The following is a 14,889-nucleotide window of genomic DNA, read 5'->3' on the forward strand; positions in this document are numbered from 1 at the left end:
CTTTACGTAATAGGGCCTAGTATTAAACGTAATACTAAACATTTTTGCCTTACTCTCCGGCTAAGGCTATAGAAAACGTTCCCTTAACTGTGCGTGTATTATTGCATCCAGGTTAGCTTGGCTCAAACACTGGTAGTCAAGGGGAACAGGTCAAAAGATACACTTTACAACATCACTAAACACTCCTGTGTGCTTGTTGGGACTTGTTTATTTACCACATAATGTTGCGCTCTATATTTTTACACGTTATGTCATTTTAAAATCAAATACATACTGGAAAGTAACCAGCCATCACAGGCATTTCCTGGTTTATTTGTTAGTTTCCAGTATGTTAATAAAGTGTGTGCTTAGAGTGTGCTCACCATTCTCCGACTGCCACCAGGACTTCTTGCGGTGTGGTTTGAAGGTGGTGATGACGTTCTCTACGCGGTGGTTGATGGTGTTGTACACGGGGTCGTATGGACGTCTGGAGTCACAGTCGAAACATTTCTTCTCGTCCTGCAGCAGGACAACACAAGGTCAGGATTAAAGGGATAGTTCAACATTTTTCAGTTGTACCTTTTATGCCATACTCAAGAAAAGGCATTTTTTGATTCAGAAATGGGTTATAGGTCGCTGATCCAGGTTAGCTTAGCTAAAAAAACTGGTAGTCAAGGTGTCAAGTCAAAAGATAACCTTTACAAACTTAACTAACCCAAGCTAACCTGGGTGAGCGACCTTTGCCCATTTCTTAATCAAAAATGTAAGCACAGTTAGAGGAATGGTTTCCTTTTTCCTGAGTGAGGCAAAAAGCAAAAAGAAATCTAAATGTTGAACAATTGACTTGAAAAGGTCAAAGGCTTCACGGACCAATGAGAAAGCCACAACACAGCTGTGAGTGTCTGACCTGCAGGTGACTGACTATGCAGTAGGGCTCCTTCCTCCTCATGCCACACGTTGACGAGGCCTTCAGCTTCTTCTCTCGACCCACCAGCAGGTCCCCCGTCGCTGGGTAACAGCTGCCATGGGCACAGCCGTGGCTGAAGTCGGGCTCCTGTTGGCCCAAAGCAGCAGCAGCCAAGACTGGAGGGAGGAGGAGGAGAAACAGGAAATCAATCACAATCAAACAGGAAGCAGCAGTGCACAGTGCCACCGTTCCCTAATCCGACTCTCCTCCTTCACAGGCGTACATACAGTAATCAGTGTTCTCCTCTCTGTCCTTAAGAAAAAGGAAAAAATCAAATGTTCTTATCTGTTCCTGGTGATGAAAGAACTGCAGGAAACTCTATGTAACGTCTGAGTAACTTCAATCTGTTACAGTGAGCGGACCAGGGGATCTGAGACACTGCTTCACTGTGCTTTGTCCCACCACTAGGCATTGGCCAATAACTGCTTTCAAGGGATACCGTGCTTTGAGAAAGTCAAGGTTTTCGAAAACACTATTATTTTCTTCTAAGGTATAAGCAGGTATATTTGTTCTCATCCGTGAATTATTTCGTTTATAGGTTGTTTGTTTTTTGGTCTTGTAACACTTGTGTGTAGAATGGTTTTGCATTTACACTCACGATTGTACTTGTACAAAACCTGTTGACAACAAATATAGTTGAATCGTTCACCATGCTTTTTCTCTAGCACAAATAGCATAATGGATGTGTGAGCCAGAGACAGCATCTTGCTAGTATAAGAACAGAACCACTAGAGTCTGCCAGGCCTTAAAGATGAATGTAGACCTTGACACAGCTACTGCTTGAACAAGGGCCAATCTAATGTTGAGACAACATCCAGTAGGAGGAGGATATCTCAGGAGCACTGACCCGACAAGAGGCCCCTGCTACAGGCTAAATCTGTCATCCACAGGTCAACTAAGACTAGCAAAGCCTGGATGAGGAACATCTTGAAAAGGGCTGCTGAATTATATATCCTCATAGCTCAATGCTCAAGAAGGAGATGTTTAATTTAATTTAATTTATGTGCGACTTGTGAACATAATGCCATGGTATGGAGCACAACCACACAGAAATAACAAAACAAAACAATGGCATACAGCATGGTCAAAATACCACAAATATTTCTTAAACAATCGAAGAAAGGTTTTTCGGAAAGGCACCCATAACTTTCTACCTTGGACCTCAATTGCAAAACTAATTTAAATACAGTAATACTTTGGCAGGTACTTTATCCTATCATTAGTTACATTCACATTCTTACATTCAAACAAGACATGATGTGACTCAAAAATATCCAACAGAAAAGACAGACATGGCTAAAACACTTGTCATTCTATGAGCCAGGCCTGGAGCCATGGTGTGACTGTAGCCGTGCTATATGTGGGAGGTTCATAAACCTTCATGACCAGCAACAGCAGCAGCAGCCGCATCATATTCCACTGGACATCTTGACGTGAATGCCTCTGGGACATGGGCTCTGTGTGTATGCTGCTATGATGGGAGTGGAGAGACACAGGGTCCTGCTGTCTGTCCATATAGCCTGTCCACAACAGCTGTTTCTGTTAATCCTCCCTCCACACAGTCCACACAAGGCAACATGGAACAACACACACACTCCTACACTGTGGAGCACATTTAACAAGCGTCGGAAAACTGGGCTAATTATATTCACATTTAACTGACAGATAAACCGATAATGTGTGTGACTTTGAAGACTATTGCACAAACAAATGTATCCTGTAGCAAATGATACAAGCACAAATAATCATTTCATTTAAGTAAACTTAAATCAGTCAATTTGATTTTAGAAAAAAAAATCCTATCCTAGTTTATCCTACTGGATTAGCACCATTCACACTCAAAAATACAAGTACCAGTGTGTACCTAAAAGGGTATAAATGCGGAGAGAGGTTCCCCCTTTGAAAGACAATGTTGTACCCACCAGTTCAAGTACATTTGTGTCCATGTTTCACAATGGAATGATAATAATATTAAGAATATAGATATTACACATACCCTTGGCATATACATCATACAAATGTGTTCTATCTTTCATGTTATCTTACTGTAAGTCAGTCAAGATGCATGCTACTGTCCTCTTTAAAAAAAATACTGTATACTTAAGGGAACATAACTAAAAAGTGTTTCTGTAAGCACAGAAAATGTATAGTCTCATACCTCCATTTTTGTGTGTGTGCTATCATGGTTGCAACAAGCTTAGTGCTGTCAGAGAAGCAGCAGCTGACTACCTGTTGCTCATTTGGCTGACACCAACCTGAGACTTGTCTATATGCCAGGCCAACACAGGTTTCCTCTCTAGAGTGAGAGTCCAGTGTGTGTGTGTGTGTGTGTGTGTGTGTGTGTGTGTGTGTGTGTGTGTGTGTGTGTGTGTGTGTGTGTGTGTGTGTTTGTGTGTGCGTGTGTGTCTCTGTGAAATCCTCCTCTGCACTGTTCCCAGCTGCTCCCTCTCATAGCCGTGTCAGGGTGATAGTATGTACTTCTTCTTTCTCCCCTAATCAGTGAGTGTAGACCTGCACAGTGCATCCAGGCACCAGCAGCTACTGAAACCATTATACTGTACTGCTAGCTAGTCTCCCTGCTGTGTGCCTGTCATCATTCCTAATGTGAAATCTCACTGCTGTGGAGGGTGTAGGCAGCACAGACAAGTTGCCTAGAAATGTGAGCCTTCTCCATAACAGGTAGATACGGTATGAGATATATAACTGTGGAAGCATTCTCCATTTTTTTTATCTGCTGTTTTTTCTTATAATATGTCCATGGCTTACACAGAAGATGCCTCTTAGAGGATTTGGTTAAGATGGAAGTAACAAGCTGGGCTGCAAAGACTATCCCTGCATTCCAGTCCCCATACTTCCCTGCTATTTAGTATGGTAAAAAAAATATTTAGGATGTCCCAGTTCTTGTGGTCAGATGCAGCATTCTTAAAAATACCCAGATGCCTACTACTAGATCGTGTGGAAATCAGCATGCTATTTGGGTGATTCTGACACAGTTCAGTGGGCAACGGAGTGACATCACAACAACGGCACATCACATTGACTCCTAGTGAAAACAACCAGGGATGCCACGGATATATGCAACAGGCAGGATGAAGATGCAAATGTTATGATGAAATAAATAAGTAATAGTATGTCCCAATTGGGCATGCTAACTAGAAACCTTTTATGATCAGCTATAGTATGTAGAATAGAAAAAAAGCGTATGCGATTTGGAACACAGATTATGACTGTAAGCGACCTGTGATAAAATGGGCCTGAGGTTGTCCCCTTATCCTTTTCTATCAGAGAGAGGAAGAGAGTGTGAGAAAACACAAACAGAGCAGGACAGACGGCTGATTTAAGGAGTGAGAGAAAAAGAGAGAGTGACAGAGAGACATAGAACAGAGGCTTCGTACAGACAGCGGGGACACCCATCCAGACACAACTTGATATCTATTCTGGTCTGGAAAGTATTGGCACGCTCTCAAAGGTCTGTGTGTGTGTGTGCGTGTGTGTGTGTGTGTGTGTGTGTGTGTGTGTGTGTGTGTGTGTGTGTGTGTGTCTGTGTGTGTGTGTGTGTGTGTCTGTGTGTGTGTGTGTGCGTATGTGCGTGCGTGTGTGTGTGCATGTGTGTGTGCGCTCAGAGGAGTGAGCAGACGTCTGATGTGTATACAGTATAATCACTAGGTGTCTTCTTGTCTGTTATCTGTTTCTGTCTGTAGTGGTTTTTGTCTACTAATCTGGCATCACACGGTCTGATAAAAAAACAAGACATAGAGAGTAATGAATGGCACATCACTTTTTACAAGTCGCTTGATGGTGCCAAATGAAAAGGGTTGACCGTTTAGAACTTTTTGAACCACTTCTCTTTTACACACAAACACACACACACACACACACACACACACACACACACACACACACACACACACACACACACACACACACACACACACACACACACACAAGGCTTATGTGGTAATAAGCAGAGTTGTCAGTTTCCCATGCTATAGTTGCCAAGCCTCCTAGCACAGTCATATGCCCCTACCTCTGACATTCCCCCCACACACACCACATTGGGTGAGGAGCCAGGCAGATATCAAAGGTGTCTATGGTCTTTCATAATCTATCAAATAGCTTGAGTCATCTTTTTGAGTAAAGCAAGAAACACCAATCTTTCTTTACAAAAAAAGCCATTGGAAGACATCAAACTGGGAATAAGAAAATATTTGTTTTAGATTGATATTAATCAATATATTAATTCAATATTTTAGAAGTGAAGCAATAATGAAAATACTTATGAGTTGTACGACTCTAGGATTGCAGCAATGTTTTTATCTCTGTCTGTGTTTTGAAGGCCTGTGGGCATGGCCTCAGTGTGGGTGTGCAGGGAGGGAATTGACCAGCTGAAGCAAGGCTTAATGTGATTCTTCTTCCTCCCTCCAAGTGAAAGCATCATATTGTTGTCTAAGACTCTAAGGGACAGAGGTGATTTAGTGATTGATGAGACTTGAGTTCCTCTCTAGCCATATATGGAGAGGCACAGTGGAATGCAGGCTGACAGCTGAGAGAAGACAAGGGGGGGTCGCACTGCTGCTGCTGGTGTGTGTGTGTGTGTGTGTGTGTGTGCGTGTGTGTGTGTGTGCGTGTGTGTGTGTGTGTGTGTGTGTGTGTGTGTGTGTGTGTGTGTGTGTGTGTGTGTGTGTGTCTGTAGCCCTGTGCCATAGTGAAACTTTTTAGCCTGTTCACCACAAAGGATTATTATTGAGCTACTTTCAGCAGCGTATGAAATCCTCATATTAAAGCTGGGGTATGTGATTTTTGATTGGTCAAAGTTAACATGAGCTGTACACTTTGACCAATCAGAGTGAGGCTCCGATTCTCTGTTCTTATTGGCTGTTGGGACTGTCCATTCACTTTGGCACGACTTTGTTGGTGTAGAGCGTGTCAGGGAGGGACCATAAGGGAGGGACCAAAGAGAACAAGTGGAGCGGTTGAGGTATTTGGATTCGAATCTCTATCCCAACTGCCATTCTCTCCCCAAATCCTCCACCCCAGCTTTAAACTATTATATTATTAGACTGTTGTACGGATGTGGATGTCATGCAGGTGACATACCTCTCACTGTTATGAACCTATTCCTGAGGCTAAAAGTTTAAAAAGCCATGATGTCATAATGCTATGCCAAAGGACAGTGAAATCTGACTGTGAGCCAAAATGTCTTCGACATGAGGCAATGCTTAAACTGTCAGAGGGCTGAATGGTGCTGTCCCCGACACACACACACAATTACACACACACGCACACACGCGCACACACAACACACACACACACACACACACACACACACACACACACACACACACACACACACACACACACACACACACACACACACACACACACACACACACACACACACACACACAGGTGAGCTAAGCCTTTATTCCTGGCTTTCATCCCTCCCTTTGATTTCCTCTCTGCTTTCAAGCAGTCAGTAAACAGAGTGGCCTACCAAACTTTTTTAAAGTGCCTCAGTTTGCCTCAGTCCTTCACTTTAAATAAAGCCTATTACATGTGATGGAGAGAAAGAAAAACTAACTAAGTGTGACTGGATGGTGTCGACAACATGGAGAGTCCTGCACTGAAGTGGTTTTTGCAGTGGACCACTGTACTATTCGCTCTAGCGGCAGCACATATACCAACGCTGATCCTTTATTCCCACTTGGTATACTAATTCTTTAGATCTAATTTTTTATTTTTTTAAGATTTATTTTTGGCATTTTAATGCTTTATTTATAGCACAGAGAGAGACATAGATAAAATGGTGCAGAGAGGGGAATGACATGCAGAGAACCAACCATGGTCAAATTTGAACCATGTCTGTGAGGACTGAGCCTCATGGGGGGGAACACTAACCAATACACCACCGCATTGGTCTACTCATTCGATCAACTGGTAGGATGCTAACCTTTTAGCATGCCTTTGACCTGTAGACTGAGTCTAAAGCTAATACATCCCAGACTGAATGGGGGGGGGGGTGGCATTACATTAACATGACACATTCCATTGGGAGCTGTGAGACACAGTTTATAATGATATAAACCAAGACAAACAAACAAACAGATGGACAGCACACAGGGACGCTGTAGACTCAGACAGGAGGAGGCCGAAGAGTTCAATTAAACACATGACCAAGAATATCAAAACCATGGTTAAAGCCGTTCTCAGTCAGCCTATGACATAAAGATAACACCTTTTTAAAGGAAAAGTTCAGCATTTAAATTTCTTTTACATTATTGCCTCACTCTCCGGTTGAAGAAAAAGGCAACAGAAACCTTTCCTGTAACATGTGTGCATGCATTTTTGATGACGGAATGGGCAAAAGTCTCTCATCCAGGTTAGCTTAGCTCAAACACTGCTAGTCAAGGGGAGCAAGTCAAAAAGTAAACTTTACAACATCACTAAAGGCTCCTGTGTGTTTGTTGGGACTTGTTTTTTTTTACAACGTTATGTTGCGCTCTATATCTTTTGACAGAATATGTCATTTATGAATCAAGTACATGCTGGAAAGAAACCAGGAAGTGCCTGCGCCGGCTGGTTTCCTTCCAGCATGTATTTATTGAACTATTCCTTTAAGACAGGCAATGAGCTGAGTGAGTGCAGTGGGGCGGATACATTTAGCACTCACCATCACACAATTATTTTAGAAACTGGGCAGAGTGAAAGTCAACAGCCTTTTGATTGTTAACTCCTCCGAGCTAATTAGTTGACATTGTCCGTCTCTGTGTGTCTGATGGAAGGCTAACTCCCAGCTGTTCCCCTGCTCGCTGCAGTTTTTCTTCCTCAGCTCCCTTCACTCCCCTCTCTGCCCTGCCGTTCACCTTCCTCCCGTCTCTCATCCTCCCTTCCTTAATCAACCTGGAGTACTGTATGAAAATGGCCGCTGACCTTGATGTCATGTGTTATTTAAAATGTGAGAAGACGATGTGCAGGGCAGAGCCCGGCCGGCGCCGTTATTTTGTTGACAACTTGACAAGACTACAAGCAGTTGGAAAGATAAAACATTCCATGAAGATCATTTAAATATAGTCAATCAATGGTTCACCTGTAGCCATTTCATTGTGGGAGATGATAAAAAATAAATCTAATTTTGGCACTGGATACATCACAGAATGATCAAGACCGCAGTTATACATAACAATGGTGGCTCAATATGTAACTGCAGCAATCCAGTAGATTAAAACATTTGAACAAAATCTTCATCTTTCTGAACTTTGCAGGCAGGAACATAAATTAAATTGTATTTTATGCAGATGTCTAGCCTCAGAGGATATGACAAACCAAGGAAACAGAGCCTATGTGTAAAGCATTTGCAATCTATTTGGAATGGATTGTTCATAATATATTTAGTCTTGGTGAGACAGGGTCTAGCTGCCATTGGTTTCAGTGAACAGTGAGCCAGACACATGCCATGATGACACAGGCTGTTGGAAATAAGAACGCAGCTGCTCCCACTAGAGGAGACATTGACATTCTGTGCCATTCTGGAGACATGGCACAGAATGTTGGAGAGGAAACAATAAACAAACAGGTGGAGTTATAGATCTTAACTTGGTACAGTAAGACACATGACACGCTGCCCCATCCTGCTTCTGCCCAGCCTTCATTCACACATCTGAACTTATGGACCATTTACTACCATTCTAATAGAGATCAATGAGTAATAGTATTTCCAACAGGCTGTCTGACCTGCTGTATCTTAATGCAGGTTTAAGAGCAGAGGGTTGTCACTTTGGATTCTCAAATCATTTTTTTGGAACCTCTTCCTAGGGATGTGACTTTTTTCATTCATAAAATTCAGTCCTCTGTCCTTACGTTTACTCAAATAACTATCCTTAAAGGTGGAGACAGTGATTTTGGAGAAGGCTTGATGACAAAATCTGTGAATATGTCCTCCCCACAAACTTGTCCGTACTCTGTATGTGCTCTTTACAGGGCCTAGGCTGTGTAATAACACTGGCTTTTTTTCAGCGCGCACACAGTTCAACATGAGGAGGAATTCAATGATTTTGACAAAAAGTTTGACAACAAGCATTCTCCAAAATCGCTGACTCCACCTTTAAGTGCTGCTGCTGGTGGAACATCACAGTTGAAGTCCTAAACATTGGCGCAAAGTACAGCCACAACCACAGCACATCAAACCTATACAGTAGCATAGTGGATGTAACAGAATGATAATTGATAGTATGTGTACAATCATCCAGTGAAGCCAGTGTCTGTCTACTACAGAGGACAGAGCCAGCAGCTGAGAGCACACATGGCCAGCAGATGTTGGGTGCAGCCTGTCGGTCAAACAGCTTGTCAGTTAGCTCAGCCGTAGAGAGTGAGTTGCTGCAGGCTTGATTAGTGGTGGCTGTGTGTGTGTTGTGTGTTTGCCCTGTGTTAACTGATCACAGCCTCAGACGGGCACAATCTGGTTCCATTTAGAGGGAAAGCTCAGAGAAAACGACAGCACACATGGGACTATATTCGTTAGCTGAGGCATGCGTGTGGTGGGTTTGCGTGTGTGTGTGTGTGTGTGTGTGTGTGTGTGTGTGTGTGTGTGTGTGTGTGTGTGTGTGTGTGTGTGTGTTGTGCTTCCTGTCATTTTGGGAGCTTTGTGATAATCTGGGTAATGGCTGCATGGGCTTGTGCACAATTACAAACACTTTTTACCTCAGTTGGACGTGTGCCTGTGCTTTCTCTAACTGTGTGTGCATCTGAGTCGTGCATGTGTGTTGTTCAGTGTGCATGTTCACATGAGTTCCTATGACCAGCAATTATCTTAATAGTGGCATAAGATTGTCTGACGGTTAGATGTTGAAATTGCTTTCCTCTGCCAGAGAGAAGAAGGTAACGTGTGTGGCCAAAGGCAAAGGTCAGATAATATTCCCACTGAGACAGAAGCCTATAGGCTCAAGAGTAGGGCTGTCCTCAATACAATTTGACATTTATTTATATGTGTCTTTGAGAACGAGTATCCAAATACTAAAAAAATAAGAAATTAAAAAACACCATTAAAAACAACAACGCTCCATGCTGAAAGTCTGACCGCAACGGGGGATACGAAAATATGTCTTTACTTCATATAACCACGCCCCAAACTCAGCGATTTTTACCAGCATCCAATAAGGAAGTTACCACAACTGTATTAACCAGGAAGTGCCACTGGGGGCTGGGAGCAGAAGACAGCCATCTCTTGTTGACTCCAATGTTAAATATGCCGTTTTCACAGCATTATTAAACCTATTTACAGCCTGGGCTACAAAACCATTTTAGTCTGTATGTTTAGGTCATATCTCCATGACAACACTGAGGGGGGTGAATTTTTTTGGCCCACGCTAGTTTTTATTCTTTTGGAGGTTAAAATGTATTGCCGCAATCTCTTGAGTGACAGCTCTCCGCCCATTGTCCCTCACTTTGCCTCGGAGGTATACGTCAGCTATCTCCCTCCCCCTCACAAAATGGCGACGCGCACAAACCAGGATTATTGGATGCCGTGTGAATAACTGAGGTCAGCCCGGATGTTACATCCATATTATTTACTATCTATGCATATAACCAACTATTGAATTGAATTACCTCTGAGTGAGCACTTGATGCTCTGCTTTATACTGTCCATGGCCTGCCAAAGTCTTATGCATCAGTGAAAAACACTGTACTGCCATCACACACGTGCCAAAAACCACAACAACCAATGCTGCTCCATTACGCATTAGCGCTATATATAAAATAAAATGTATTATTACACTACATGATGCTGCTTCAGGTCCATATAGCACCGGCCTTTGGAGGATTGTCAATACAGTATATTTCAAACATAGGTGGAACATGAGGTCTTGCTGCTGGTCTACCCTTAGAACGTGTGTGTGTGTGTGTGTGTGTGCGTGTGTGTCTGTCTGTCTGTCTGTCTGTGTGTGTTTGTGTGTGTCAATACAGGGCTTTAGTAAAAAATCACGGCACATTGTGACCGACAAACAGAAATATCTCAATCTAAAAAATTCAAAAATGATCTCAATAATTAAATCTTTCTCTATTTTCTCTCTGCGTGTCTGTCTTTCAGTCTTTTTTCTATTCCTCGTTTCATCCCGTATCACATTGCAGTATCTCCCTCATAGGTTCATGTTACACTGTTTGTAGCCCTAGCTAGATTTGTTCCTGTGATTTCAGCCGGTGTGTGTGCCATTAGATAATTAGAGGCCTCTGAGGATGCTTTTTAACAAGCTGCTCAACACAACCTGTCATTAGCTTAGCTATGTAGCCTGCTGCAGGAATCAAAAAGATCACAGATGAAGAGGGGGTGACATCTCACTCTGTATCCTAATTGAATCAAACATGGAACCCTAGTCTTCAGCGGTGGAACAAAAGTGTTTTGAAACGGATTTCATTGAGAGAATGATAAATTGTCTATTATTAGATTCCACTAAAGTTGTTGGCCTAACACCAAACAACCTTTCAAGCTATTTCACTATAGGTGGTTGTCAAAATAACTTGTTGTCAAAATCAATGAATATCTCCTCATGATCCATGCACTACATGTCCATACTGAAAATAAATCCAGTGTTAATACACATCGTAGGCTCTGTAAACTGGTACGTAAACAAAGGGTATGTATACTATGTAAAGAAAGGGGAGCTACATAGCTATCAACACACCAGTTTACAGAGCCTAGGCTGTGTAATAATAACACTGGATTTCTCTCCAGTGCACACACAGTATGAACAGGTACTGGATCATGAGGATATATTCACTGATTTTCACTTATAAAATGTTTTTTCTCTAAAATCACATAAAGTTCAAATAGCCGAAAAAAGTGTTTCTTTATTGCTGCGTTATTACCTTTAAACTGTCAAGGCACATGGCAGCTCTACTCAGGTTCACCTCTGTTTAGCAGCAACCCAATAGTTTTTAATGAGACCATCACCATGGCCTAATTCCTCCCCCTCTCCTCTGTGCCCTCCCCCTGACAACAGGCGGGGGGAAACCCAACTCACTGTCTTTTCATGGAGACAAACCTGTTCCCTCTCTCTCTCTCTCTCTCTCTCTCTCTCTCTCTCTCTCTCTCTCAAGCCCTCCAGTCCTCCTCTCCCTCTCTTTGTCCCGGTCCCTTCACCACCCCCCACTCACCCTGTACTGTTTCAGCCCTCTCTCTCTCTCTCTCTCTCTCTCTCTCTCTCTCTCTCTCTCCCTCTCTCTCTCTCTGTCTGTAGAAGGCTTAACCGCACCATTGTTCCCAGATCCGCACATTTCCGGACGCAGTTGCTTTACAAAGGCTTCGGGAAACGCCGCACTCTCTCTCACTCCCACTGCTGCCTACTAATGCCAGGCCTCACCTGCCCACACACACACACACACACACACACACACACACACACACACACACACACACATCCGATACGAACGACAGTAGTTGAACAAAGCCCCATTCCTCTACACATAAACCTTCAAGAAAGGTGAATAACAGAGGACTTACCTTCCTTCTCTTTCATGTGAACTTCACCATCCTCCCTGCCTGGTTCCCCCTGTACCTATAAATGTATTATTTACTATGTATCACTGTCGGCACTTTCAGCTGTATATGCTGTCATTTTATCTTTTTATTTCATTGTCTCATCTTATCTGGTCCTGTGTGCCTGTTGTTCTCTTCTTGTCATATGTTAGTGTGGTTATCATTTTGTGTATTGCTGTTTTTTGAAGAGAGCCAACAAAAGTTTTAGAAATACAAGCGAATAAAAATCCATGTCCTTATGTCCTTCTTCCTCCATATTAATGAGTAGTGCACGCGTTAGCTTGTAAAGGTTTTTGCTTAAAACTAATTCTGCAGATGCACATGTGCACAACCACACACACACACACACACTCGAACAGCATCCTAAAGGTCATCATTTAACCTTTCCACCCCTCCCCCCCCCTCCCTCCCAGACAAGAAAAAGAAAGTGAAAAGAAAAAGAGGAGACGACACTGCTGATTCTTTTGTCCCGTGATCAGCCTGAGGTCTTTCATTTTATCTTCCTTTCATACACACACACACACACACACACACACACACACACAGACGCACCTTTACTTATATTCTTGTACACCAATTAGCCCGTCTCTGACCTGAGGGTTTGGAAACGACCCCTTGACCTTGGAGCTTGCACTCAGAGGCGTCAGCAGACTAAATGGACAGCCCCCTGTCTCTATAATGACAGTGTTTCTAGACCAAAGCAGTCCTCTGTCAAACACACTGTGTCTTGTCTCTGATTTCCTCCCATGCTCTCTGAACCGATCCCATCTCCACAGAAGAGTGGGAGGGCCACAGGAAAGTCATTATGCATTTAAAGAAAAAAGACAAAATCTTGAAAATAAAACGGAAATACAAATTCAATTCATCGCCTTTATAATTCTCATTGCACAGTGTTCTTAAAAGACGACAATTAACTTTTGAATTAAACTTGTCAATTAAGCTCCACTAATAACTGCACTGGATTGTCATCATCATCATATTCAACCGCTTATTCGAAATCGGGTCGCGGGGGCAGCAGCTTGAGCAGGGAACCCCAAACTTCTCTTCTGCACTGCATTGTATCAGAGTGAAGGTATTGAATGTTTCCCTTTGTAGACGGTCCCTGTGCTCTCGTCTCACAGCCCGCTGCACATAGAGAGAGCAATGTTATTGATCCAGGAAGTTCACATCTGTCAATTGCTTTCCAACTTTACCACGGTCCATATCTGTGTCCTGTTTATTCTGGACATTGTATTTCCACAAAAACTTCCTTCTCTCATATTTTTTTTTATCTCTCCCTCTGTGGCCCTAATCCTTTTCCGTACATGTCTCTCTGTAGCTCCTTTGGCTTTATTTCATCTCCAGACACACATATGGAATTATCTATCCACCCTTACCTCGGTTATAAACCCAAATAGAAAAAACACAACATATACACACAGACATGTGAAAAAGCAACATGAGTCTTTGCTATTCAAGGACTCACTATTCCAGCATTAGAGTCTCATTCTGGTAGCCTGGTCCAACCAGACCATCACATACTTCATTCCATTTGTACAGAAGGTCTGGAACTGCTCTATTGGCAAACGTTCACTCACTTGGAGGCGGGTGTCTGTTGAAGTTTAAAACTATTGGATCTGCCTAGTGCCACTCTGGATCGGCCAACCAATCGCATTACGTTTGGTTGTGACGTATGTCATGAGCCGGCTTCTGACGGTGCATTCCAGTTGTACTGGGAACTCGGAAATTTCTGACTTCACTACATATTGTAGTCTATGAATCTACCGGTACCTGGCAACGGTAACTTGTTAGAGCCTAACGTTTAGTTATTTTGATGAGAAAGGTTTTAGGCGTCCATACTTTCCCGAGCAGATGCACTGGAACACAGACAGGTCCGAACTCGGAACTACCAAGTCGGAAATTTCCGAGTTCCGAGTAAAGGAACGCAGCATTCAACTGAAACTGGAGCGAGACTTCGACGTCAGCATTCTCAGCCACTCGCTCTGTTCGCTGATTGGACTGCACAAAAATCTGTTCGAACAGGAACCCATGAAGACACTTCAGCCCTAGACTGACTACTGAAGTGAAATGAAAATTGAGCGGAAGTAGGTGGGGCGGTGCCAGACATTAAAGGGGAAGTCAAATATGTTTGTCAAAATCACTCAATATCTTCACGATCCACTACGTGTACCTACTGTACTGTGTGTGCACTGAAAAAAAGTCTAGCGTTAATACACAGCCTAGTCTATGTAAACTGGCATGTTGCTAGGTAACACTGGGCCCCTTTGTTTACATACCCCTTGTTTACATACAGTTTACAGAGCCTAGGCTGTGTATTAACACGGAATTTTGTTTCAGCGCACACACAGTGCAGATTGGTAGTGGGTTGTGAGGAGATATTTACAGATTTTGACAAAAGCATTCTCCAGAATTG

The 14,889-nt window shown here is 42.9% G+C and overlaps 1 protein-coding gene across 1 annotated transcript in view; it reads right to left on the bottom strand.

Moving 5' to 3' along the window:
• The window catches only part of lamb2 (laminin, beta 2 (laminin S)), a gene marked incomplete at its 5' end in the record, with an annotated part of 52,985 nt that extends 40,529 nt beyond the window's left edge, over window positions 1-12,456 (bottom strand). Inside the window, 3 exons of the mRNA XM_080030773.1 lie at window positions 363-498; window positions 887-1,062; window positions 12,441-12,456. Coding sequence (XP_079886899.1) covers window positions 363-498; window positions 887-1,062; window positions 12,441-12,456 — 328 coding nt within the window. The remainder of the gene's footprint in view (window positions 1-362; window positions 499-886; window positions 1,063-12,440) is intronic.
• Between the last annotated feature and the right edge of the window lie 2,433 nt (window positions 12,457-14,889).

This window comes from Ammodytes marinus, assembly GCF_949987685.1.
Source record: "Ammodytes marinus genome assembly, chromosome: 7".
Taxonomy (NCBI): domain Eukaryota; kingdom Metazoa; phylum Chordata; class Actinopteri; order Uranoscopiformes; family Ammodytidae; genus Ammodytes; species Ammodytes marinus.